Consider the following 23,792-nt stretch of genomic DNA (forward strand, 5'->3'; position numbering starts at 1 on the left):
GACTGGGGATGTCGTAGTTGCGGTTACAGTTGTGGTGAGAGGGGCTGTAGTAGTGGTGGGAGCAGGTGTGGTGGCAGCGGCTGTTGTGGTGTGGGCTGCAGTTGTAGTTACAGGGGAAGTTGTAGTAGCAGCTGTAGTAGAAGTGGCAGCCTCTGTCGTAGGAGCGTCTGCAGATGTGGTGACATTGGCTGTTGTAGTGTGGGCTGCAGTTGTGGTTACAGGGGAAGTTATAGTGGCAACTGCTGTTGTAGTAGCAGCTGCAGTTGTGGTGGCATTGGCTGTTGTAGTGTGGGCTGCAGTTGTGGTTACAAGGGAAGTTGTAGTGACAACTGCTGTTGTCGTACCAGCTGCAGTTGTGGTGGCATTGGCTGTTGTAGTGTGTGCTGCAGTTGTGGTGACATTCGAAGTTGTAGTATCAGTTGCAGTTGTAGTTACAGAACCTGTCGTAGATGTGGCTGCAATTGTGGTGGCAGCGGCTGTTGTAGTGTGGGTTGCAGTTGTGGTGACAGGGGGCGTGGTGGTGTCGGCTGATTTTGTAGCAACAGTTGCAGTTTTGGTGGCTGGGGATGTCGTAGTTGCGGCTACAGTTGTGGTGAGAGGGGCTGTAGTAGTGGTGGTAGCAGTTGTGGTGTAAGTGGCTGTTGTATTGGTGATTGCAGTTGTCGTGGCTGGGACTGTTGTGGTGGCGGCTGCAGTTGTGGTGTCAGCTGCAGTTGTGGTGGCAGTGGCTGACGTAGTAGCGGCTACAGTTGTGGTGAGAGGGTTTTTAGTAGTGGTGGGAGCATTTGTGGTGGTGGTGGCGGCTGCAGTTGTGGTGCCAGCGGGAGTTCTCGAAGTGGTAAATGGAGTTGATGTGTTGGCAGATGCTGTTGTGGAAGCGGCTGCAGTTGTGGTGGCTGGGGATGTCGTAGTTGCGGCTACAGTTGTGGTGAGAGGGACTGTAGTAGTGGTGGTAGCAGTTGTGGTGTCAGTGGCTGTTGTATTGGTGATTGCAGTTGGGGTGGCTGGGACTGTTGTGGCAGCGGCTGTTGTGGTGTCAGCTGCAGTTGTGGTGGCAGCGGCTGTTGTGGTGTGGGCTGCAGTTGTGGTTACAGGGGAAGTTGTAGTGGCAACTGCTGTCGTAGTAGCAGCTGCAGTTGTGGTGGCATTGGATGTTGTAGTGTGGGCTGCAGTTGTGGTTACAAGGGAAGTTGTAGTGGCAACTGCTGTTGTCGTACCAGCTGCAGTTGTGGTGGCATTAGCTGTTGTAGGGAGTGCTGCAGTTGTGGTGACTTTCGAAGTTGTAGTATCAGTTGCAGTTGTAGTTACAGAACCTGTCGTAGATGTGGCTGCAATTGTGGTGGCAGCGGCTGTTGTAGTGTGGGTTGCAGTTGTGGTGACAGGGGACGTGGTGGTGTCGGCTGCTTTTGTTGCAACAGTTGCAGTTTTGGTGGCTGGGGATGTCGTAGTTGCGGCTACAGTTGTGGTGAGAGGGGCTGTAGTAGTGGTGGTAGCAGTTGTGGTGTAAGTGGCTGTTGTATTGGTGATTGCAGTTGTCGTGGCTGGGACTGTTGTGGTGGCGGCTGCAGATGTGGTGTCAGCTGCAGTTGTGGTGGCAGCGGCTGTTGTAGTGTGGGCTACAGTTGTGGTTACAGGGGAAGTTGTAGTGGCAACTGCTGTTGTAGGACCAGCTACAGTTGTGGTGAGAGGGATTTTAGTAGTGGTGGGAGCATTTGAGATGGTGGTGGTGGCAGCTTTAGTTGTGGTGCCAGCAGGACTTCTCGAACTGGTAAATGGAGTTGATGTGTTGGCAGATGCTATTGTGGTAGCGGCTGCAGTTGTGGTGACTGGGGATGTCGTAGTTGCGGTTACAGTTGTGGTGAGAGGGGCTGTAGTAGTGGTGGGAGCAGGTGTGGTGGCAGCGGCTGTTGTGGTGTGGGCTGCAGTTGTAGTTACAGGGGAAGTTGTAGTAGCAGCTGTAGTTGAAGTGGCAGCCTCTGTCGTAGGAGCGGCTGCAGATGTGGTGACATTGGCTGTTGTAGTGTGGGCTGCAGTTGTGGTTACAGGGGAAGTTGTAGTGGCAACTGCTGTTGTAGTAGCAGATGCAGTTGTGGTGGCATTGGCTGTTGTAGTGTGGGCTGCAGTTGTGGTTACAAGGGAAGTTGTAGTGACAACTGCTGTTGTCGTACCAGCTGCAGTTGTGGTGGCATTGGCTGTTGTAGTGTGTGCTGCAGTTGTGGTGACATTCGAAGTTGTAGTATCAGTTGCAGTTGTAGTTACAGAACCTGTCGTAGATGTGGCTGCAATTGTGGTGGCAGCGGCTGTTGTAGTGTGGGTTGCAGTTGTGGTGACAGGGGGCGTGGTGGTGTCGGCTGATTTTGTAGCAACAGTTGCAGTTTTGGTGGCTGGGGATGTCGTAGTTGCGGCTACAGTTGTGGTGAGAGGGGCTGTAGTAGTGGTGGTAGCAGTTATGGTGTAAGTGGCTGTTGTATTGGTGATTGCAGTTGTCGTGGCTGGGACTGTTGTGGTGGCGGCTGCAGTTGTGGTGTCAGCTGCAGTTGTGGTGGCAGTGGCTGACGTAGTAGCGGCTACAGTTGTGGTGAGAGGGATTTTAGTAGTGGTGGGAGCATTTGTGGTGGTGGTGGCGGCTGCAGTTGTGGTGCCAGCGGGAGTTCTCGAAGTGGTAAATGGAGTTGATGTGTTGGCAGATACTGTTGTGGAAGCGGCTGCAGTTGTGGTGGCTGGGGATGTCGTAGTTGCGGCTACAGTTGTGGTGAGAGGGACTGTAGTAGTGGTGGTAGCAGTTGTGGTGTCAGTGGCTGTTGTATTGGTGATTGCAGTTGGGGTGGCTGGGACTGTTGTGGCAGCGGCTGTTGTGGTGTCAGCTGCAGTTGTGGTGGCAGCGGCTGTTGAGGTGTGAGCTGCAGTTGTGGTTACAGGGGAAGTTGTAGTGGCAACTGCTGTTGTAGTAGCAGCTGCAGTTGTGGTGGCATTGGCTGTTGTAGTGTGGGCTGCAGTTGTGGTTACAAGGGAAGTTGTAGTGGCAACTGCTGTAGTCGTACCAGCTGCAGTTGTGGTGGCATTAGCTGTTGTAGGGAGTGCTGATGTTGTGGTGACATTCGAAGTTGTAGTATCAGTTGCAGTTGTAGTTACAGAACCTGTCGTAGATGTGGCTGCAATTGTGGTGGCAGCGGCTGTTGTAGTGTGGGTTGCAGTTGTGGTGACAGGGGGCGTGGTGGTGTCGGCTGCTTTTGTAGCAACAGTTACAGTTTTGGTGGCTGGGGATGTCGTAGTTGCGGCTACAGTTGTGGTGAGAGGTGCTGTAGTAGTGGTGGTAGCAGTTGTGGTGTAAGTGGCTGTTGTATTGGTGATTGCAGTTGTCGTGGCTGGGACTGTTGTGGTGGCGGCTGCAGATGTGGTGTCAGCTGCAGTTGTGGTGGCAGCGTCTGTTGTAGTGTGGGCTGCAGTTGTGGTTACAGGGGAAGTTGTAGTGGCAACTGCTGTTGTAGGACCAGCTACAGTTGTGGTGAGAGGGATTTTAGTAGTGGTGGGAGCATTTGAGATGGTGGTGGTGGCAGCTTTAGTTGTGGTGCCAGCAGGACTTCTCGAACTGGTAAATGGAGTTGATGTGTTGGCAGATGCTATTGTGGTAGCGGCTGCAGTTGTGGTGACTGGGGATGTCGTAGTTGCGGTTACAGTTGTGGTGAGAGGGGCTGTAGTAGTGTTGGGAGCAGGTGTGGTGGCAGCGGCTGTTGTGGTGTGGGCTTCAGTTGTAGTTACAGGGGAAGTTGTAGTAGCAGCTGTAGTTGAAGTGGCAGCCTCTGTCGTAGGAGCGGCTGCAGATGTGGTGACATTGGCTGTTGTAGTGTGGGCTGCAGTTGTGGTTACAGGGGAAGTTGTAGTGACAACTGCTGTTGTAGTAGCAGCTGCAGTTGTGGTGGCATTGGCTGTTGTAGTGTGGGCTGCAGTTGTGGTTACAAGTGAAGTTGTAGTGACAACTGCTGTTGTCGTACCAGCTGCAATTGTGGTGGCATTGGCTGTTGTAGTGTGTGCTGCAGTTGTGGTGACATTCGAAGTTGTAGTATCAGTTGCAGTTGTAGTTACAGAACCTGTCGTAGATGTGGCTGCAATTGTGGTGGCAGCGGCTGTTGTAGTGTGGGTTGCAGTTGTGGTGACAGGGGGCGTGGTGGTGTCGGCTGCTTTTGTAGCAACAGTTGCAGTTTTGGTGGCTGGGGATGTCGTAGTTGCGGCTACAGTTGTGGTGAGAGGGGCTGTAGTAGTGGTGGTAGCAGTTGTGGTGTAAGTGGCTGTTGTATTGGTGATTGCAGTTGTCGTGGCTGGGACTATTGTGGTGGCGGCTGCAGTTGTGGTGTCAGCTGCAGTTGCGGTGGCAGTGGCTGACGTAGTAGCGGCTACAGTTGTGGTGAGAGGGATTTTAATAGTGGTGGGAGCATTTGTGGTGGTGGTGGCGGCTGCAGTTGTGGTGCCAGCGGGAGTTCTCGAAGTGGTAAATGGAGTTGATGTGTTGGCAGATGCTGTTGTGGAAGCGGCTGCAGTTGTGGTGGCTGGGGATGTCGTAGTTGCGGCTACAGTTGTGGTGAGAGGGACTGTAATAGTGGTGGTAGCAGTTGTGGTGTCAGTGGCTGTTGTATTGGTGATTACAGTTGGGGTGGCTGGGACTGTTGTGGCAGCGGCTGTTGTGGTGTCAGCTGCAGTTGTGGTGGCAGCGGCTGTTGTGGTGTGGGCTGCAGTTGTGGTTACAGGGGAAGTTGTAGTGGCAACTGCTGTTGTAGTAGCAGCTGCAGTTGTGGTGGCATTGGCTGTTGTAGTGTGGGCTGCAGTTGTGGTTACAAGGGAAGTTGTAGTGGCAACTGCTGTTGTCGTACCAGCTGCAGTTGTGGTGGCATTAGCTGTTGTAGGGAGTGCTGCAGTTGTGGTGACAGGGGACGTGGTGGTGTCGGCTGCTTTTGTAGCAACAGTTGCAGTTTTGGTGGCTGGGGATGTCGTAGTTGCGGCTACAGTTGTGGTGAGAGGGGCTGTAGTAGTGGTGGTAGCAGTTGTGGTGTAAGTTGCTGTTGTATTGGTGATTGCAGTTGTCGTGGCTGGGACTGTTGTGGTGGCGGCTGCAGATGTGGTGTCAGCTGCAGTTGTGGTGGCAGCGGCTGTTGTAGTGTGGGCTGCAGTTGTGGTTACAGGGGAAGTTGTAGTGGCAACTGCTGTTGTAGGACCAGATACAGTTGTGGTGAGAGGGATTTTAGTAGTGGTGGGAGCATTTGAGATGGTGGTGGTGGCAGCTTTAGTTGTGGTGCCAGCAGGACTTCTCGAACTGGTAAATGGAGTTGATGTGTTGGCAGATGCTATTGTGGTAGCGGCTGCAGTTGTGGTGACTGGGGATGTGGTAGTTGCGGTTACAGTTGTGGTGAGAGGGGCTGTAGTAGTGTTGGGAGCAGGTGTGGTGGCAGCGGCTGTTGTGGTGTGGGCTTCAGTTGTAGTTACAGGGGAAGTTGAAGTAGCAGCTGTAGTTGAAGTGGCAGCCTCTGTCTTAGGAGCGGCTGCAGATGTGGTGACATTGGCTGTTGTAGTGTGGGCTGCAGTTGTGGTTACAGGGGAAGTTGTAGTGGCAACTGCTGTTGTAGTAGCAGCTGCAGTTGTGGTGGCATTGGCTGTTGTAGTGTGGGCTGCAGTTGTGGTTACAAGGGAAGTTGTAGTGACAACTGCTGTTGTCGTATCAGCTGCAGTTGTGGTGGCATTGGCTGTTGTAGTGTGTGCTGCAGTTGTGGTGACATTCGAAGTTGTAGTAGCAGTTGCAGTTGTAGTTGCAGAACCTGTCGTAGATGCGGCTGCAATTGTGGTGGCAGCGGCTGTTGTAGTGTGGGTTGCAGGTGTGGTGATAGGGGACGTGGTGGTGTGTGTTGCTTCTGTGGTAACAGTTGCAGTTTTGGTGGCTAGGGATGTAGTAGTTGCTGTTACAGTTGTGTTGAGAAGGGTTGCAGTTGTGGTGGGAGCATTTTTGGTGGCAGTGGTTGTCGTAGTAGGTATTGCAGTTGTGGTGACTGGGACTGTTGTTGTGGGGGCTGTAGTTGTGCTGTCAGCTGCAGTTGTGGTGGCAGTGGCTGACATAGTTGCGGCTACAGTTGTGGTGAGAGGGATTTTAGTAGTGGTGGGAGCATTTGTGGTGGTGGTGGCGGCTGCAGTTGTGGTGCCAGCAGGAGGTCTCGAAGTGGTAAATAGAGTTGATGTGCTGGCAGATGCTGTTGTGGTAGCGGCTGCAGTTGTGGTGGCTGGGGATGTCGTAGTTGCGGCTACAGTTGTGGTGAGAGGGGCTGTAGTAGTGGTGGTAGCAGTTGTGGTGTAAGTGGCTGTTGTATTGGTGATTGCAGTTGTGGTGGCTGGGACTGTTATTGTGGCAGCTGCAGTTGTGTTGTCAGCTGCAGTTGTGGTGGCAGCGGCTGTTGTAGAGTGGGCTGCAGTTGTGGTGACAGGGGAAGTTGTAGTAGCAGCTGCAGTTGAAGTTGCAGCCTCTGTCGTAGGAGCGGCTGCAGTTGTGGTGGCATTAGCTGTTGTAGTGTGGGCTGCTGTTGTGGTTACAGGCGAAGTTGAAATGGCAACTGCTGTTGTAAGACCAGCTGCAGTTGTGGTGGCATTGGCTTCTGTAGTGTGGGCTGCAGTTATGGTGACATTTGAAGTTGTAGTAGCAGCTGCAGTTGTAGTTGCAGAACCTGTTTTTGACGTGGCTGCAATTGTGGTGGCAGTGGCTGTTGTTGTGTGGGTTGCAATTGTGGTGACAGGGGACGTGGTGGTGTCGGCTGCTTTTGTAGTAGCGGCTGCAGTTGTGGTGGCTGTGGCTGACGTAGTTATGGCAACAGTTGTGGTGAGAGGGATTTTAGTAGTGGTGGGAGCATTTGTGGTTGTGGTGGCGCCTTTAGTTGTGGTGTTAGCGGGAGTTCTCGAAGTGGTAAATGGAGTTGATGTGTTGGCAGATGCTGTTGTGGTTGCGGCTGCAGTTGGGGTGGCTGGGGATGTCGTAGTTGTGGCTACAGTTGTGGTGAGAGGGACTGTAGTAGTGGTGGTAGCAGTTGTGGTGTCAGTGGCTGTTGTATTGGTGATTGCAGTTGGGGTGGCTGGGACTGTTGTGGCAGCGGCTGTTGTGGTGTCAGCTGCAGTTGTGGTGGCAGCGGCTGTTGAGGTGTGAGCTGCAGTTGTGGTTACAGGGGAAGTTGTAGTGGCAACTGCTGTTGTAGTAGCAGCTGCAGTTGTGGTGGCATTGGCTGTTGTAGTGTGGGCTGCAGTTGTGGTTACAAGGGAAGTTGTAGTGGCAACTGCTGTAGTCGTACCAGCTGCAGTTGTGGTGGCATTAGCTGTTGTAGGGAGTGCTGATGTTGTGGTGACATTCGAAGTTGTAGTATCAGTTGCAGTTGTAGTTACAGAACCTGTCGTAGATGTGGCTGCAATTGTGGTGGCAGCGGCTGTTGTAGTGTGGGTTGCAGTTGTGGTGACAGGGGGCGTGGTGGTGTCGGCTGCTTTTGTAGCAACAGTTACAGTTTTGGTGGCTGGGGATGTCGTAGTTGCGGCTACAGTTGTGGTGAGAGGTGCTGTAGTAGTGGTGGTAGCAGTTGTGGTGTAAGTGGCTGTTGTATTGGTGATTGCAGTTGTCGTGGCTGGGACTGTTGTGGTGGCGGCTGCAGATGTGGTGTCAGCTGCAGTTGTGGTGGCAGCGTCTGTTGTAGTGTGGGCTGCAGTTGTGGTTACAGGGGAAGTTGTAGTGGCAACTGCTGTTGTAGGACCAGCTACAGTTGTGGTGAGAGGGATTTTAGTAGTGGTGGGAGCATTTGAGATGGTGGTGGTGGCAGCTTTAGTTGTGGTGCCAGCAGGACTTCTCGAACTGGTAAATGGAGTTGATGTGTTGGCAGATGCTATTGTGGTAGCGGCTGCAGTTGTGGTGACTGGGGATGTCGTAGTTGCGGTTACAGTTGTGGTGAGAGGGGCTGTAGTAGTGTTGGGAGCAGGTGTGGTGGCAGCGGCTGTTGTGGTGTGGGCTTCAGTTGTAGTTACAGGGGAAGTTGTAGTAGCAGCTGTAGTTGAAGTGGCAGCCTCTGTCGTAGGAGCGGCTGCAGATGTGGTGACATTGGCTGTTGTAGTGTGGGCTGCAGTTGTGGTTACAGGGGAAGTTGTAGTGACAACTGCTGTTGTAGTAGCAGCTGCAGTTGTGGTGGCATTGGCTGTTGTAGTGTGGGCTGCAGTTGTGGTTACAAGTGAAGTTGTAGTGACAACTGCTGTTGTCGTACCAGCTGCAATTGTGGTGGCATTGGCTGTTGTAGTGTGTGCTGCAGTTGTGGTGACATTCGAAGTTGTAGTATCAGTTGCAGTTGTAGTTACAGAACCTGTCGTAGATGTGGCTGCAATTGTGGTGGCAGCGGCTGTTGTAGTGTGGGTTGCAGTTGTGGTGACAGGGGGCGTGGTGGTGTCGGCTGCTTTTGTAGCAACAGTTGCAGTTTTGGTGGCTGGGGATGTCGTAGTTGCGGCTACAGTTGTGGTGAGAGGGGCTGTAGTAGTGGTGGTAGCAGTTGTGGTGTAAGTGGCTGTTGTATTGGTGATTGCAGTTGTCGTGGCTGGGACTATTGTGGTGGCGGCTGCAGTTGTGGTGTCAGCTGCAGTTGCGGTGGCAGTGGCTGACGTAGTAGCGGCTACAGTTGTGGTGAGAGGGATTTTAATAGTGGTGGGAGCATTTGTGGTGGTGGTGGCGGCTGCAGTTGTGGTGCCAGCGGGAGTTCTCGAAGTGGTAAATGGAGTTGATGTGTTGGCAGATGCTGTTGTGGAAGCGGCTGCAGTTGTGGTGGCTGGGGATGTCGTAGTTGCGGCTACAGTTGTGGTGAGAGGGACTGTAATAGTGGTGGTAGCAGTTGTGGTGTCAGTGGCTGTTGTATTGGTGATTACAGTTGGGGTGGCTGGGACTGTTGTGGCAGCGGCTGTTGTGGTGTCAGCTGCAGTTGTGGTGGCAGCGGCTGTTGTGGTGTGGGCTGCAGTTGTGGTTACAGGGGAAGTTGTAGTGGCAACTGCTGTTGTAGTAGCAGCTGCAGTTGTGGTGGCATTGGCTGTTGTAGTGTGGGCTGCAGTTGTGGTTACAAGGGAAGTTGTAGTGGCAACTGCTGTTGTCGTACCAGCTGCAGTTGTGGTGGCATTAGCTGTTGTAGGGAGTGCTGCAGTTGTGGTGACAGGGGACGTGGTGGTGTCGGCTGCTTTTGTAGCAACAGTTGCAGTTTTGGTGGCTGGGGATGTCGTAGTTGCGGCTACAGTTGTGGTGAGAGGGGCTGTAGTAGTGGTGGTAGCAGTTGTGGTGTAAGTTGCTGTTGTATTGGTGATTGCAGTTGTCGTGGCTGGGACTGTTGTGGTGGCGGCTGCAGATGTGGTGTCAGCTGCAGTTGTGGTGGCAGCGGCTGTTGTAGTGTGGGCTGCAGTTGTGGTTACAGGGGAAGTTGTAGTGGCAACTGCTGTTGTAGGACCAGATACAGTTGTGGTGAGAGGGATTTTAGTAGTGGTGGGAGCATTTGAGATGGTGGTGGTGGCAGCTTTAGTTGTGGTGCCAGCAGGACTTCTCGAACTGGTAAATGGAGTTGATGTGTTGGCAGATGCTATTGTGGTAGCGGCTGCAGTTGTGGTGACTGGGGATGTGGTAGTTGCGGTTACAGTTGTGGTGAGAGGGGCTGTAGTAGTGTTGGGAGCAGGTGTGGTGGCAGCGGCTGTTGTGGTGTGGGCTTCAGTTGTAGTTACAGGGGAAGTTGAAGTAGCAGCTGTAGTTGAAGTGGCAGCCTCTGTCTTAGGAGCGGCTGCAGATGTGGTGACATTGGCTGTTGTAGTGTGGGCTGCAGTTGTGGTTACAGGGGAAGTTGTAGTGGCAACTGCTGTTGTAGTAGCAGCTGCAGTTGTGGTGGCATTGGCTGTTGTAGTGTGGGCTGCAGTTGTGGTTACAAGGGAAGTTGTAGTGACAACTGCTGTTGTCGTATCAGCTGCAGTTGTGGTGGCATTGGCTGTTGTAGTGTGTGCTGCAGTTGTGGTGACATTCGAAGTTGTAGTAGCAGTTGCAGTTGTAGTTGCAGAACCTGTCGTAGATGCGGCTGCAATTGTGGTGGCAGCGGCTGTTGTAGTGTGGGTTGCAGGTGTGGTGATAGGGGACGTGGTGGTGTGTGTTGCTTCTGTGGTAACAGTTGCAGTTTTGGTGGCTAGGGATGTAGTAGTTGCTGTTACAGTTGTGTTGAGAAGGGTTGCAGTTGTGGTGGGAGCATTTTTGGTGGCAGTGGTTGTCGTAGTAGGTATTGCAGTTGTGGTGACTGGGACTGTTGTTGTGGGGGCTGTAGTTGTGCTGTCAGCTGCAGTTGTGGTGGCAGTGGCTGACATAGTTGCGGCTACAGTTGTGGTGAGAGGGATTTTAGTAGTGGTGGGAGCATTTGTGGTGGTGGTGGCGGCTGCAGTTGTGGTGCCAGCAGGAGGTCTCGAAGTGGTAAATAGAGTTGATGTGCTGGCAGATGCTGTTGTGGTAGCGGCTGCAGTTGTGGTGGCTGGGGATGTCGTAGTTGCGGCTACAGTTGTGGTGAGAGGGGCTGTAGTAGTGGTGGTAGCAGTTGTGGTGTAAGTGGCTGTTGTATTGGTGATTGCAGTTGTGGTGGCTGGGACTGTTATTGTGGCAGCTGCAGTTGTGTTGTCAGCTGCAGTTGTGGTGGCAGCGGCTGTTGTAGAGTGGGCTGCAGTTGTGGTGACAGGGGAAGTTGTAGTAGCAGCTGCAGTTGAAGTTGCAGCCTCTGTCGTAGGAGCGGCTGCAGTTGTGGTGGCATTAGCTGTTGTAGTGTGGGCTGCTGTTGTGGTTACAGGCGAAGTTGAAATGGCAACTGCTGTTGTAAGACCAGCTGCAGTTGTGGTGGCATTGGCTTCTGTAGTGTGGGCTGCAGTTATGGTGACATTTGAAGTTGTAGTAGCAGCTGCAGTTGTAGTTGCAGAACCTGTTTTTGACGTGGCTGCAATTGTGGTGGCAGTGGCTGTTGTTGTGTGGGTTGCAATTGTGGTGACAGGGGACGTGGTGGTGTCGGCTGCTTTTGTAGTAGCGGCTGCAGTTGTGGTGGCTGTGGCTGACGTAGTTATGGCAACAGTTGTGGTGAGAGGGATTTTAGTAGTGGTGGGAGCATTTTTGGTTGTGGTGGCGCCTTTAGTTGTGGTGTTAGCGGGAGTTCTCGAAGTGGTAAATGGAGTTGATGTGTTGGCAGATGCTGTTGTGGTTGCGGCTGCAGTTGGGGTGGCTGGGGATGTCGTAGTTGCGGCTACAGTTGTGGTGTCAGCTGTTGTTGTGGTGGCAGCGGCTGTTGTGGTATGGGCTGCAGTTGTAGTTACAGGAGAAGTTGTAGTAGCAGGTGCAGTTGTAGTGTAATACTCTGTCGAAGGAGCGGCTGCAGTTGTGGTGGCATTGGCTGTTGTAGTGTGGGCTGCAATTGTGGTTACAGGGGAAGTTGTAGTGGCAACTGCTGAAGTAGAACCAGCTGCAGTTGTGGTGGCATTGGCTGTTGTAGTGTGGGCTACAGTTGTGGTGACATTTGAAGTTGTTATTGCAGTTGCAGTTGTAGTTACAGAACCTGTCGTAGATGCGGCTGCAATTGTGGTGGCAGCGGCTGTTGTAGTGTGGGTTGCAATTGTGGTGACTGGGGATGTGGTGGTGTCGGCTGCTTTTGTAGTAGCAGTTGCAGTTTTGGATGCTTGGGATGTCATAGTTGCTGCTACAGTTGTGATGAGAGGGGCTGTAGTTGTGGTGGGGGCCTTTGTGGTGGCAGTGGTTGTCGTAGTGGTTATTGCAGTTGTGGTGACTGGGACTGTTGTGGTGGGGGCTGTACTTGTGCTGTCAGCTGCAGTTGTGGTGGCAGTGGCTGATGTAGTTTCGGCTATAGTTGTGGTGAGAGGGATTTTAGTAGGGTTGTGAGCATTTGTGGTGGTGGTGGCAGCTTTAGTTGTGGTGTTAGCGGGAGTTCTCGAAGTGGTAAATGGAGTTGATGTGTTGGCAGATGCTGTTGTGGTTGCGGCTGCAGTTGTGGTGGCTGGGACTGTTGTTGTGGCGGCTGCAGTTGTGGTGTCAGCTGCAGTTGTAGTTTGGGCTGCAGTTGTGGTGAAAGGGGAAGGTGTAGTTGCGGCTGCAGTTGTAGTTTCAGCCTCTGTTGTAGGAGCGGCTGCAGTTGTGGTGGGATTGGCTGTTGTAGTGTGGACTGCAGTTGTGGTTACAGGGGAAGTTGTAGTGGCAACTGCTGTTGTAAGACCAGCTGCAGTTGTGGTGGCATTGGCTGTTGTAGTGTGGGCTGCAGTTGTGGTTACAGGGGAAGTTGTAGTGGCAACTGCTGTTGTAGTACCAGCTGCAGTTGTGGTGGCATTGGCTTCTGTAGTGTGGGCTGCAGTTGTGGTGACATTTGAAGTTGTAGTAGCAGCTGCAGTTGTAGTTGCAGAAAATGTCATTGATGCGGCTGCAATTGTGGTGGCAGTGGCTGTTGTAGTGTGGGTTGCAATTGTGGTGACAGGGGACGTGGTGGTGTCGGCTGCTATTGTAGTAGCCGCTGCAGTTGTGGTGGCTGGGGATGTCGTAGTTGCTGCCACAGTTGTGATGAGAGCGGCTGTAGTAGTGGTGGGAGCAATTGTTGTGTCAGTGGCTGTTGTATTGGTGATTGCAGTTGTGGTGGCTGGGACTGTTGTCGTGGCGGCTGCAGTTGTGGTCTCAGCTGCAGTTGTGGTGGCAGCGGCTGTTGTAGTGTGGGCTGCAGTTGTGGTGACAGGGGAAGTTGTAGTAGCAGCTGCAGCTGTAGTATCAGCCTCTGTCGTAGGAGCGGCTGCAGTTGTGGTGGCATTAGCTGTTATAGTGTGGGCTGCAGTTGTGGTTACAGGGGGAGTTGTAGTGGCAAATGCTGCTGTAGGACCAGCTGCAGTTGTGGTGGCATTGGCTGTTGTAGTGTGGGCTGCAGTTGTGGTTACAGGGGAAGTTGTAGTGCCAAGTGCTGCTGTAGTACCAGCTGCAGTTGTGGTGGTAGTGGCTGACGTAGTTGCGGCTACAGTTGTGGTGAGAGGGATTTTAGTAGTGGTGGGAGCATTTGTGGTGGTGGTGGCAGCTTTAGTTGTGGTGTTAGTGGGAGATCTCGAAGTGGTAAATGGAGTTGATGTGTTGGCAGATGCTGTTGTGGTTGCGGCTGCAGTTGGGGTGGCTGGGGATGTCGTAGTTGCGGCTACAGTTGTGGTGAGAGGGGCTGTTGTAGTGTGGGCTGCAGTTGTGGTGACATTTGAAGTTGTTGAAGCAGTTGCAGTTGTAGTTGCAGAACCTGTCGTAGATGCGTCTGCAATTGTGGTGGCAGCGGATGTTGTAGTGTGGGTTGCAGTTGTGGTTGCATGGGACGTGGTGGTGTCGGCTGCTTTTGTAGTAGCAGTTGCAGTTTTGGTGGCTAGGGATGTCGTTGTTGCTGCTACAGTTGTGGTCAGAGGGGCTGTAGTTGTGGTGGGAGCATTTGTCCTGGCAGTGGTTGTCGTAGTGGTTATTGCAGTTGTAGTGACTGGGACTGTTGTGGCGGGGGCTGTAGTTGTGCTGTCAGCTGCAGTTGTGGTGGCAGTGGCTGATGTAGTTGCGGCTACAGTTGTGGTGAGAGGGATTTTAGTAGAGGTGGGAGCATTTGTGGTGGTGGTGGCGACTACAGTTGTGGTGCCAGCGGGAGTTCTCGAAGTGGTAAATGGAGGTGATGTTTTGGCAGATGCTGTTGTGGTAGCGGCTGCAGTTGTGGTGGCTGGGGATGTCGTAGTTGCGGTTACAGTTGTGGTGAGAGGGGCTGTAGTAGTGGTGGGAGCAGTTGTGGTGTCAGTGGCTGTTGTATTGGTGATTGCAGTTGTGGTGGCTGGGACTGTTGTGCTGGCGGCTGCAGTTGTGGTGTCAGCTGCAGTTGTGGTGGCAGTGGCTGACGTAGTTGTGGCTACAGTTGTGGTGAGACAGATTTTAGTAGTGGTGGGAGCATTTGTGGTGGTGGTGGTGGCAGCTTTAGTTGTGGTACCAGCGGGACTTCTCGAAGTGGTAAATGGAGTTGATGTGTTGGCAGATGCTATTGTGGTAGCGGCTGCAGTTGTGGTGGCTGGGGATGTCGTAGTTGCGGATACAGTTGTGGTGAGAGGGGCTGTAGTAGTGGTGGGAGCAGTTGTGGTGTCAGTGGCTGTTGTATTGGTGATTGCAGTTGTGGTGGCTGGGACTGTTGTTGTGGCGGCTGCAGTTGTGGTGTCAGCTGCAGTTGTGGTGGCAGCGGCTGTTGTAGTGTGGGCTGCAGTTGTGGTGACAGGGGAAGTTGCAGTGGCAACTGCTGTTGTAGGACCAGCTGCAGTTGTGGTGGCATTGTCTGTTGTAGTGTGGGCTGCAGGTGTGTTTACAGGGGAAGTTGTAGTGCCAACTGCTGTTGTAGTACCAGCTGCAGTTGTGGTGGCATTGGCTTCTGTAGTGTGGGCTGCAGTTGTGGTGACATTGGCTGTTGTAGTGTGGGCTGCAGTTGTGGTTACAGGGGAAGTTGTAGTGCCAAGTTCTGCTGTAGTACCAGCTGCAGTTGTGGTGGCAGTGGCTGACGTAGTTGCGGCTACAGTTGTGGTGAGAGGGATTTTAGTAGTGGTGGGAGCATTTGTGGTGGTGGTGGCAGCTTTAGTTGTGGTTTTAGTGGGAGTTCTCGAAGTGGTAAATGGAGTTGATGTGTTGGCAGATGCTGTTGTGGTTGCGGCTGCAGTTGGGGTGGCTGGGGATGTCGTAGTTGCGGCTACAGTTGTGGTGAGAGGGGCTGTTGTAGTGTGGGCTGCAGTTGTGGTGACATTTGAAGTTGTTGAAGCAGTTGCAGTTGTAGTTGCAGAACCTGTCGTAGATGCGTCTGCAATTGTGGTGGCAGCGGATGTTGTAGTGTGGGTTGCAGTTGTGGTTGCATGGGACGTGGTGGTGTCGGCTGCTTTTGTAGTAGCAGTTGCAGTTTTGGTGGCTAGGGATGTCGTTGTTGCTGCTACAGTTGTGGTCAGAGGGGCTGTAGTTGTGGTGGGAGCATTTGTCCTGGCAGTGGTTGTCGTAGTGGTTATTGCAGTTGTAGTGACTGGGACTGTTGTGGTGGGGGCTGTAGTTGTGCTGTCAGCTGCAGTTGTGGTGGCAATGGCTGATGTAGTTGCGGCTACAGTTGTGGTGAGAGGGATTTTAGTAGAGGCGGGAGCATTTGTGGTGGTGGTGGCGACTACAGTTGTGGTGCCAGTGGGAGTTCTCGAAGTGGTAAATGGAGTTGATGTTTTGGAAGATGCTGTTGTGGTAGCGGCTGCAGTTGTGGTGGCTGGGGATGTCGTAGTTGCGGTTACAGTTGTGGTGAGAGGGGCTGTAGTAGTGGTGGGAGCAGTTGTGGTGTCAGTGGCTGTTGTATTGGTGATTGCAGTTGTGGTGGCTGGGACTGTTGTGGTGGCGGCTGCAGTTGTGGTATGGGCTGCAGTTGTAGTTACAGGAGAAGTTGTAGTAGCAGGTGCAGTTGTAGTGTAATACTCTGTCGAAGGAGCGGCTGCAGTTGTGGTGGCATTGGCTGTTGTAGTGTGGGCTGCAATTGTGGTTACAGGGGAAGTTGTAGTGGCAACTGCTGAAGTAGTACCAGCTGCAGTTGTGGTGGCATTGGCTGTTGTAGTGTGGGCTACAGTTGTGGTGACATTTGAAGTTGTTATTGCAGTTGCAGTTGTAGTTACAGAACCTGTCGTAGATGCGGCTGCAATTGTGGTGGCAGCGGCTGTTGTAGTGTGGGTTGCAATTGTGGTGACAGGGGACGTGGTGGTGTCGGCTGCTTTTGTAGTAGCAGTTGCAGTTTTGGATGCTTGGGATGTCATAGTTGCTGCTACAGTTGTGATGAGAGGGGCTGTAGTTGTGGTGGGGGCCTTTGTGGTGGCAGTGGTTGTCGTAGTGGTTATTGCAGTTGTGGTGACTGGGACTGTTGTGGTGGGGGCTGTAGTTGTGCTGTCAGCTGCAGTTGTGGTGGCAGTGGCTGACGTAGTTTCGGCTACAGTTGTGGTGAGAGGGATTTTAGTAGTGTTGTGAGCATTTGTGGTGGTGGTGGCAGCTTTAGTTGTGGTGTTAGCGGGAGTTCTCGAAGTGGTAAATGGAGTTGATGTGTTGGCAGATGCTGTTGTGGTTGCGGCTGCAGTTGTGGTGGCTGGGACTGTTGTTGTGGCGGCTGCAGTTGTGGTGTCAGCTGCAGTTGTAGTTTGGGCTGCAGTTGTGGTGACAGGGGAAGGTGTAGTTGCGGCTGCAGTTGTAGTTTCAGCCTCTGTTGTAGGAGGGGCTGCAGTTGTGGTGGGATTGGCTGTTGTAGTGTGGGCTGCAGTTGTGGTTACAGGGGAAGTTGTAGTGGCAACTGCTGTTGTAAGACCAGCTGCAGTTGTGGTGGCATTGGCTGTTGTAGTGTGGGCTGCAGTTGTGGTTACAGGGGAATTTGTAGTGGCAACTGCTGTTGTAGTACCAGCGGCAGTTGTGGTGGCATTGGCTTCTGTAGTGTGGGCTGCAGTTGTGGTGACATTTGAAGTTGTAGTAGCAGCTGCAGTTGTAGTTGCAGAACCTGTCATTGATGCGGCTGCAATTGTGGTGGCAGTGGCTGTTGTAGTGTGGGTTGCAATTGTGGTGACAGGGGACGTGGTGGTGTCGGCTGCTATTGTAGTAGCGGCTGCAGTTGTGGTGGCTGGGGATTTCGTAGTTGCTGCCACAGTTGTGGTGAGAGCGGCTGTAGTAGTGGTGGGAGCAGTGTTTGTGTCAATGGCTGTTGTATTGGTGATTGCAGTTGTGGTGGCAGCTGCAGTTGTGGTGGCAGCGGCTGTTGTAGTGTGTGCTGCAGTTGTGGTGACAGGGGAAGTTGTAGTAGCAGCTGCAGCTGTAGTATCAGCCTCTGTCGTAGGAGCGGCTGCAGATGTGGTGGCAATAGCTGTTATAGTGTGGGCTGCAGTTGTGGTTACAGGGGGAGTTGTAGTGGCAAATGCTGCTGTAGGACCAGCTGCAGTTGTGGTGGCATTGGCTGTTGTAGTAGTGTGGGCTGCAGTTGTGGTTACAGGGGAAGTTGTAGTGCCAAGTGCTGCTGTAGTACCAGCTGCAGTTGTGGTGGTAGTGGCTGACGTAGTTGCGGCTACAGTTGTGGTGAGAGGGATTTTAGTAGTGGTGGGAGCATTTGTGGTGGTGGTGGCAGCTTTAGTTGTGGTGTTAGTGGGAGATCTCGAAGTGGTAAATGGAGTTGATGTGTTGGCAGATGCTGTTGTGGTTGCGGCTGCAGTTGGGGTGGCTGGGGATGTCGTAGTTGCGGCTACAGTTGTGGTGAGAGGGGCTGTTGTAGTGTGGGCTGCAGTTGTGGTGACATTTGAAGTTGTTGAAGCAGTTGCAGTTGTAGTTGCAGAACCTGTCGTAGATGCGTCTGCAATTGTGGTGGCAGCGGATGTTGTAGTGTGGGTTGCAGTTGTGGTTGCATGGGACGTGGTGGTGTCGGCTGCTTTTGTAGTAGCAGTTGCAGTTTTGGTGGCTAGGGATGTCGTTGTTGCTGCTACAGTTGTGGTCAGAGGGGCTGTAGTTGTGGTGGGAGCATTTGTCCTGGCAGTGGTTGTCGTAGTGGTTATTGCAGTTGTAGTGACTGGGACTGTTGTGGTGGGGGCTGTAGTTGTGCTGTCAGCTGCAGTTGTGGTGGCAGTGGCTGATGTAGTTGCGGCTACAGTTGTGGTGAGAGGGATTTTAGTAGAGGTGGGAGCATTTGTGGTGGTGGTGGCGACTACAGTTGTGGTGCCAGCGGGAGTTCTCGAAGTGGTAAATGGAGTTGATGTTTTGGCAGATGCTGTTGTGGTAGCGGCTGCAGTTGTGGTGGCTGGGGATGTCGTAGTTGCGGTTACAGTTGTGGTGAGAGGGGCTGTAGTAGTGGTGGGAGCAGTTGTGGTGTCAGTGGCTGTTGTATTGGTGATTGCAGTTGTGGTGGCTGGGACTGTTGTCGTGGCGGCTGCAGTTGTGGTCTCAGCTGCAGTTGTGGTGGCAGTGGCTGTTGTAGTGTGGGCTGCAGTTGTGGTGACAGGGGAAGTTGTAGTGGCAAATGCTGCTGTAGGACCAGCTGCAGTTGTGGTGGCATTGGCTGTTGTAGTGTGGGCTGCAGTTGTGGTGACAGGGGAAGTTGTAGTAGCAGCTGCAGTTGTAGTATCAGCCTCTGTCGTAGGAGCGGCTGCAGTTGTGGTGAGAGGGATTTTAGTAGTGGTGGTAGCAGTTGTGGTGTCAGCGGCTGTTGTGGTGTGGGCTGCAGTTGTAGTTACAGGGGAAGTTGTAGTAGCAGCTGCTGTTGTAGTAGCAGCCTCTGTCGAAGGAGCGGATGCAGTTGTGGTGGCATTGGCTGTTGTAGTGTGGGCTGCAGTTGTTGTGACATTTGAAGTTGTAGTAGCAGTTGCAGTTGTAGTAGCAGCCTCTGTCGAAGGAGCGGATGCAGTTGTGGTGGCATTGGCTGTTGTAGTGTGGGCTGCAGTTGTGGTTACAGGGGAAGTTGTTGTGGCAACTGCAGTTGTAGTACCAGCTGTAGTTGTGGTGGCAGCGGCTGTTGTAGTTTGGGTTGCAGTTGTGGTGACAGGGGACGTGGTGGTATTGGCTGCTTTTGTAGTAGCAGTTGCAGTTTTGGTGGCTAGGGATGTCGTTGTTGCTGCTACAGTTGTGGTCAGAGGGGCTGTAGTTGTGGTGGGAGAATTTGTGGTGGCAGTGGTTGTCGTAGTGGTTATTGCAGTTGTGGTGACTGGGACTGTTGTGGTGGGGGCTGTAGTTGTGCTGTCAGCTGCAGTTGTGGTGGCAGTGGCTGACGTAGTTGCGGCTACAGTTGTGGTGAGAGGGGTTTTAGTAGTGGTGGGAGCATTTGTGGTGGTGGTGGCGGCTGCAGTTGTGGTGCCAACGGGAGTTCTCGAAGTGGTAAATGGAGTTGATGTGTTTGCAGATGCTGTTGTGGTAGCGGCTGCAGTTGTGGTGGCTGGGGATGTCGTAGTTGCGGTTACAGTTGTGGTGAGAGGTGCTGTAGTAGTGGTGGGAGCAGTTGTGGTGTCAGTGGCTGTTGTATTGGTGATTGCAGTTGTGGTGGCTGGGACTTTTGTTGTGGCGGCTGCAGTTGTGGTGTCAGCTGCAGTTGTGGTGGCAGCGGCTGTTGTAGTGTGGGCTGCAGTTGTGGTGACAGGGGAAGTTGTAGTGCCAACTGCTGTTGTAGTACCAGCTGCAGTTGTGGTGGCAGTGGCTGACGTAGTTGCGGCTACAGTTGTGGTGAGAGGGATTTTAGTAGTGGTGGGAGCATTTGTGGTGGTGGTGGAAGCTTTAGTTGTTGTGTTAGTGGGCGTTCTCGAAGTGGTAAATGGAGTTGATGTGTTTGCAGATGCTGTTGTGGTTGCGGCTGCAGTTGTGGTGGCTGGGGATGTCGTAGTTGCGGCTACAGTTGTGGTGAGAAGGGCTGTATTAGTGGTGGTAGCAGTTGTGGTGTCAGTGGCTGTTGTATTGTTGATTGCAGTTGTGGTGGCTGGAACTGTTGTGGTGGCGGCTGCAGTTGTGGTGTCAGCTGCAGTTGTGGTGGCAGCGGCTGTTGTAGTGTGGGCTGCAGTTGTGTTGACACTTGAAGTTGTTGTTGCAGTTGTAGTTGCAGGACCTGTCGTAGATACGGCTGCAATTGTGGTGGCAGCAGCTGTTGTAGTGTGGGTTGCAGTTGTGGTTGCAGGGGACGTGGTGGTGTCGGCTGCTTTTGTAGTAGCAGTTGCAGTTTTGGTGGCTTGGGATGTCATAGTTGCTGCTACAGTTGTGATGAGAGGGGCTGTAGTTGTGGTGGGGGCCTTTGTGGTGGCAGTGGTTGTCATAGTGGTTATTGCAGTTGTGGTGACTGGGACTGTTGTGGTGGGGGCTGTAGTTGTGCTGTCAGCTGCAGTTGTGGTGGCAGTTGCTGTTGTAGTGTGGGCTGCAGTTGTGGTGACATTTGAAGTTGTAGTAGCAGTTGCAGTTGTAGTATTAGCCTCTGTCGTAAGAGCGGCTGCAGTTGTGGTGGCATTAGCTGTTGTAGTGTGGGCTGCAGTTTTGGTTACAGGGGAAGTTGTAGTGGCAGCTGCTGTTGTAGGACCAGCTGCAGTTGTGGTGGCATTGGCTGTTGTAGTGTGGGCTGCAGTTGTGGTTACAGGGGAAGTTGTAGTGGCAACTGCTGTTGAATTACCAGCTGCAGTTGTGGTGGCATTGGCTTCTGTAGTGTGGGCTGCAGTTGTGGTGTCATTTGAAGTTGTAGTAGCAGCTGCAGTTGTAGTTGCAGAACCTGTCATTGATGTGGCTGCAATTGTGGTGGCAGTGGCTGTTGTAGTGTGGGTTGCAATTGTGGTGACAGGGGACTTGGTGGTGTCGGCTGCTTTTGTAGTAGCGGCTGCAGTTGTGGTGACAGGGGAAGTTGTTGTAGCAGCTGCAGTTGTTTTGGCAGCCTCTGTCGTAGGAGCGGCTGCAGTTGTGGTGGCATTGGCTGTTGTAGTGTGGGCTGCAGTTGTGGTTACAGGGGAAGTTGTAGTGGCAACTGCTGTTGTAGTACCAGCTGCAGTTGTGGTGGCATTGGCTGTTGTAGTGTGGGCTGTGGTTGTGGTTACAGGGGAAGTTGTAGTGGCAACTGCTGTTGTAGTACCAGCTGCAGTTGTGGTGGCATTGGCTGTTGTAGTGTGGGCTGCAGTTGTGGTGACATTTGAAGTTGTAGTAGCAGTTGCAGTTGTAGTTGCAGAACCTGTCGTAGATGCGGCTGAAATTGCGGTGGCAGCGGCTGTTGTAGTTTGGGTTGCAGTTGTGGTGACAGGGGACGTGGTGGTGTCGGCTGCTTTTGTAGTAGCAGTTGCAGTTTTGGTGGCTAGGGATGTCGTAGTTGCTGCTACAGTTGTGGTGAGAGGGGCTGTAGTTGTGGTGGGAGCATTTGTGGTGGCAGTGGTTGTCGTAGTGATTATTGCAGTTGTGGTGACTAGGACTGTTGTGGTGGGGGCTGTAGTTTTGCTGTCAGCTGCAGTTGTGGTGGCAGTGGCTGTTGTAGTGTGGGATGCAGTTGTGGTGACAGGGGAAGTTGTAGTAGCAGCTGCAGTTGTAGTTGCATCCTCTGTCGAAGGAGCGGCTGCAGTTGTGGTGGCATTAGCTGTTGTAGTGTGGGCTGCAGTTGTGGTTACAGGGGAAGTTGTAGTGGCAACTGCTGTTGTAGGACCAGCTGCAGTTGTGGTGGCATTGGCTGTTGCAGTGTGGGCTGCAGTTGTCGTTACAGGGGAAGTTGTAGTGGCAACTGCTGTTGTAGGACCAGCTGCAGTTGTGGTGGCAGTGGCTGTTGTAGTGTGGGTTGCAATTGTGGTGACAGGGGACTTGGTTGTGTCGGCTGCTTTTATAGTAGCGGCTGCAGTTGTGGTGGCAGTGGCTGGCGTAGTTGCGGCTACAGTTGTGGTGAGAGGTATTTTAGTAGTGGTGGGAGCATTTGTGGTGGTGGTGGAAGCTTTAGTTGTTGTGTTAGTGGGAGTTCTCGAAGTGGTAAATGGAGTTGATGTGTTGGCAGATGCTGTTGTGGTTGCGGCTGCAGTTGGGGTGGCTGGGGATGTCGTAGTTGCGGCTACAGTTGTGGTGTCAGCTGTTGTTGTGGTGGCAGCGGCTGTTGTGGTATGGGCTGCAGTTGTAGTTACAGGAGAAGTTGTAGTAGCAGGTGCAGTTGTAGTGTAATACTCTGTCGAAGGAGCGGCTGCAGTTGTGGTGGCATTGGCTGTTGTAGTGTGGGCTGCAATTGTGGTTACAGGGGAAGTTGTAGTGGCAACTGCTGAAGTAGTACCAGCTGCAGTTGTGGTGGCATTGGCTGTTGTAGTGTGGGCTACAGTTGTGGTGACATTTGAAGTTGTTATTGCAGTTGCAGTTGTAGTTACAGAACCTGTCGTAGATGCGGCTGCAATTGTGGTGGCAGCGGCTGTTGTAGTGTGGGTTGCAATTGTGGTGACTGGGGATGTGGTGGTGTCGGCTGCTTTTGTAGTAGCAGTTGCAGTTTTGGATGCTTGGGATGTCATAGTTGCTGCTACAGTTGTGATGAGAGGGGCTGTAGTTGTGGTGGGGGCCTTTGTGGTGGCAGTGGTTGTCGTAGTGGTTATTGCAGTTGTGGTGACTGGGACTGTTGTGGTGGGGGCTGTACTTGTGCTGTCAGCTGCAGTTGTGGTGGCAGTGGCTGACGTAGTTTCGGCTATAGTTGTGGTGAGAGGGATTTTAGTAGGGTTGTGAGCATTTGTGGTGGTGGTGGCAGCTTTAGTTGTGGTGTTAGCGGGAGTTCTCGAAGTGGTAAATGGAGTTGATGTGTTGGCAGATGCTGTTGTGGTTGCGGCTGCAGTTGTGGTGGCTGGGACTGTTGTTGTGGCGGCTGCAGTTGTGGTGTCAGCTGCAGTTGTAGTTTGGGCTGCAGTTGTGGTGAAAGGGGAAGGTGTAGTTGCGGCTGCAGTTGTAGTTTCAGCCTCTGTTGTAGGAGCGGCTGCAGTTGTGGTGGGATTGGCTGTTGTAGTGTGGACTGCAGTTGTGGTTACAGGGGAAGTTGTAGTGGCAACTGCTGTTGTAAGACCAGCTGCAGTTGTGGTGGCATTGGCTGTTGTAGTGTGGGCTGCAGTTGTGGTTACAGGGGAAGTTGTAGTGGCAACTGCAGTTGTAGTACCAGCTGCAGTTGTGGTGGCATTGGCTTCTGTAGTGTGGGCTGCAGTTGTGGTGACATTTGAAGTTGTAGTAGCAGCTGCAGTTGTAGTTGCAGAAAATGTCATTGATGCGGCTGCAATTGTGGTGGCAGTGGCTGTTGTAGTGTGGGTTGCAATTGTGGTGACAGGGGACGTGGTGGTGTCGGCTGCTATTGTAGTAGCGGCTGCAGTTGTGGTGGCTGGGGATGTCGTAGTTGCTGCCACAGTTGTGATGAGAGCGGCTGTAGTAGTGGTGGGAGCAGTTGTTGTGTCAGTGGCTGTTGTATTGGTGATTGCAGTTGTGGTGGCTGGGACTGTTGTCGTGGCGGCTGCAGTTGTGGTCTCAGCTGCAGTTGTGGTGGCAGCGGCTGTTGTAGTGTGGGCTGCAGTTGTGGTGACAGGGGAAGTTGTAGTAGCAGCTGCAGCTGTAGTATCAGCCTCTGTCGTAGGAGCGGCTGCAGTTGTGGTGGCATTAGCTGTTATAGTGTGGGCTGCAGTTGTGGTTACAGGGGGAGTTGTAGTGGCAAATGCTGCTGTAGGACCAGCTGCAGTTGTGGTGGCATTGGCTGTTGTAGTGTGGGCTGCAGTTGTGGTTACAGGGGAAGTTGTAGTGCCAAGTGCTGCTGTAGTACCAGCTGCAGTTGTGGTGGTAGTGGCTGACGTAGTTGCGGCTACAGTTGTGGTGAGAGGGATTTTAGTAGTGGTGGGAGCATTTGTGGTGGTGGTGGCAGCTTTAGTTGTGGTGTTAGTGGGAGATCTCGAAGTGGTAAATGGAGTTGATGTGTTGGCAGATGCTGTTGTGGTTGCGGCTGCAGTTGGGGTGGCTGGGGATGTCGTAGTTGCGGCTACAGTTGTGGTGAGAGGGGCTGTTGTAGTGTGGGCTGCAGTTGTGGTGACATTTGAAGTTGTTGAAGCAGTTGCAGTTGTAGTTGCAGAACCTGTCGTAGATGCGTCTGCAATTGTGGTGGCAGCGGATGTTGTAGTGTGGGTTGCAGTTGTGGTTGCATGGGACGTGGTGGTGTCGGCTGCTTTTGTAGTAGCAGTTGCAGTTTTGGTGGCTAAGGATGTCGTTGTTGCTGCTACAGTTGTGGTCAGAGGGGCTGTAG

At 52.9% G+C, this 23,792-nt stretch overlaps 1 protein-coding gene across 1 annotated transcript in view; it reads right to left on the minus strand.

The window, feature by feature from the left end:
• LOC115176122 (mucin-5AC-like) overlaps nucleotides 1-17,024 on the minus strand; it is a 32,416-nt gene extending 15,392 nt beyond the window's left edge. The window contains exons 1-9 of the mRNA XM_029735955.1: nucleotides 16,969-17,024; nucleotides 16,578-16,739; nucleotides 15,624-15,953; nucleotides 14,821-15,095; nucleotides 14,071-14,378; nucleotides 9,138-9,861; nucleotides 2,871-3,227; nucleotides 1,936-2,567; nucleotides 112-203 (exon numbers count right to left, since the gene is read on the minus strand). Coding sequence (XP_029591815.1) covers nucleotides 112-203; nucleotides 1,936-2,567; nucleotides 2,871-3,227; nucleotides 9,138-9,861; nucleotides 14,071-14,378; nucleotides 14,821-15,095; nucleotides 15,624-15,953; nucleotides 16,578-16,739; nucleotides 16,969-17,024 — 2,936 coding nt within the window. The remainder of the gene's footprint in view (nucleotides 1-111; nucleotides 204-1,935; nucleotides 2,568-2,870; nucleotides 3,228-9,137; nucleotides 9,862-14,070; nucleotides 14,379-14,820; nucleotides 15,096-15,623; nucleotides 15,954-16,577; nucleotides 16,740-16,968) is intronic.
• Nucleotides 17,025-23,792: the final 6,768 nt, after the last annotated feature.

This window comes from Salmo trutta, chromosome 36, assembly GCF_901001165.1.
Source record: "Salmo trutta chromosome 36, fSalTru1.1, whole genome shotgun sequence".
In the NCBI taxonomy this organism is placed as follows: domain Eukaryota; kingdom Metazoa; phylum Chordata; class Actinopteri; order Salmoniformes; family Salmonidae; genus Salmo; species Salmo trutta.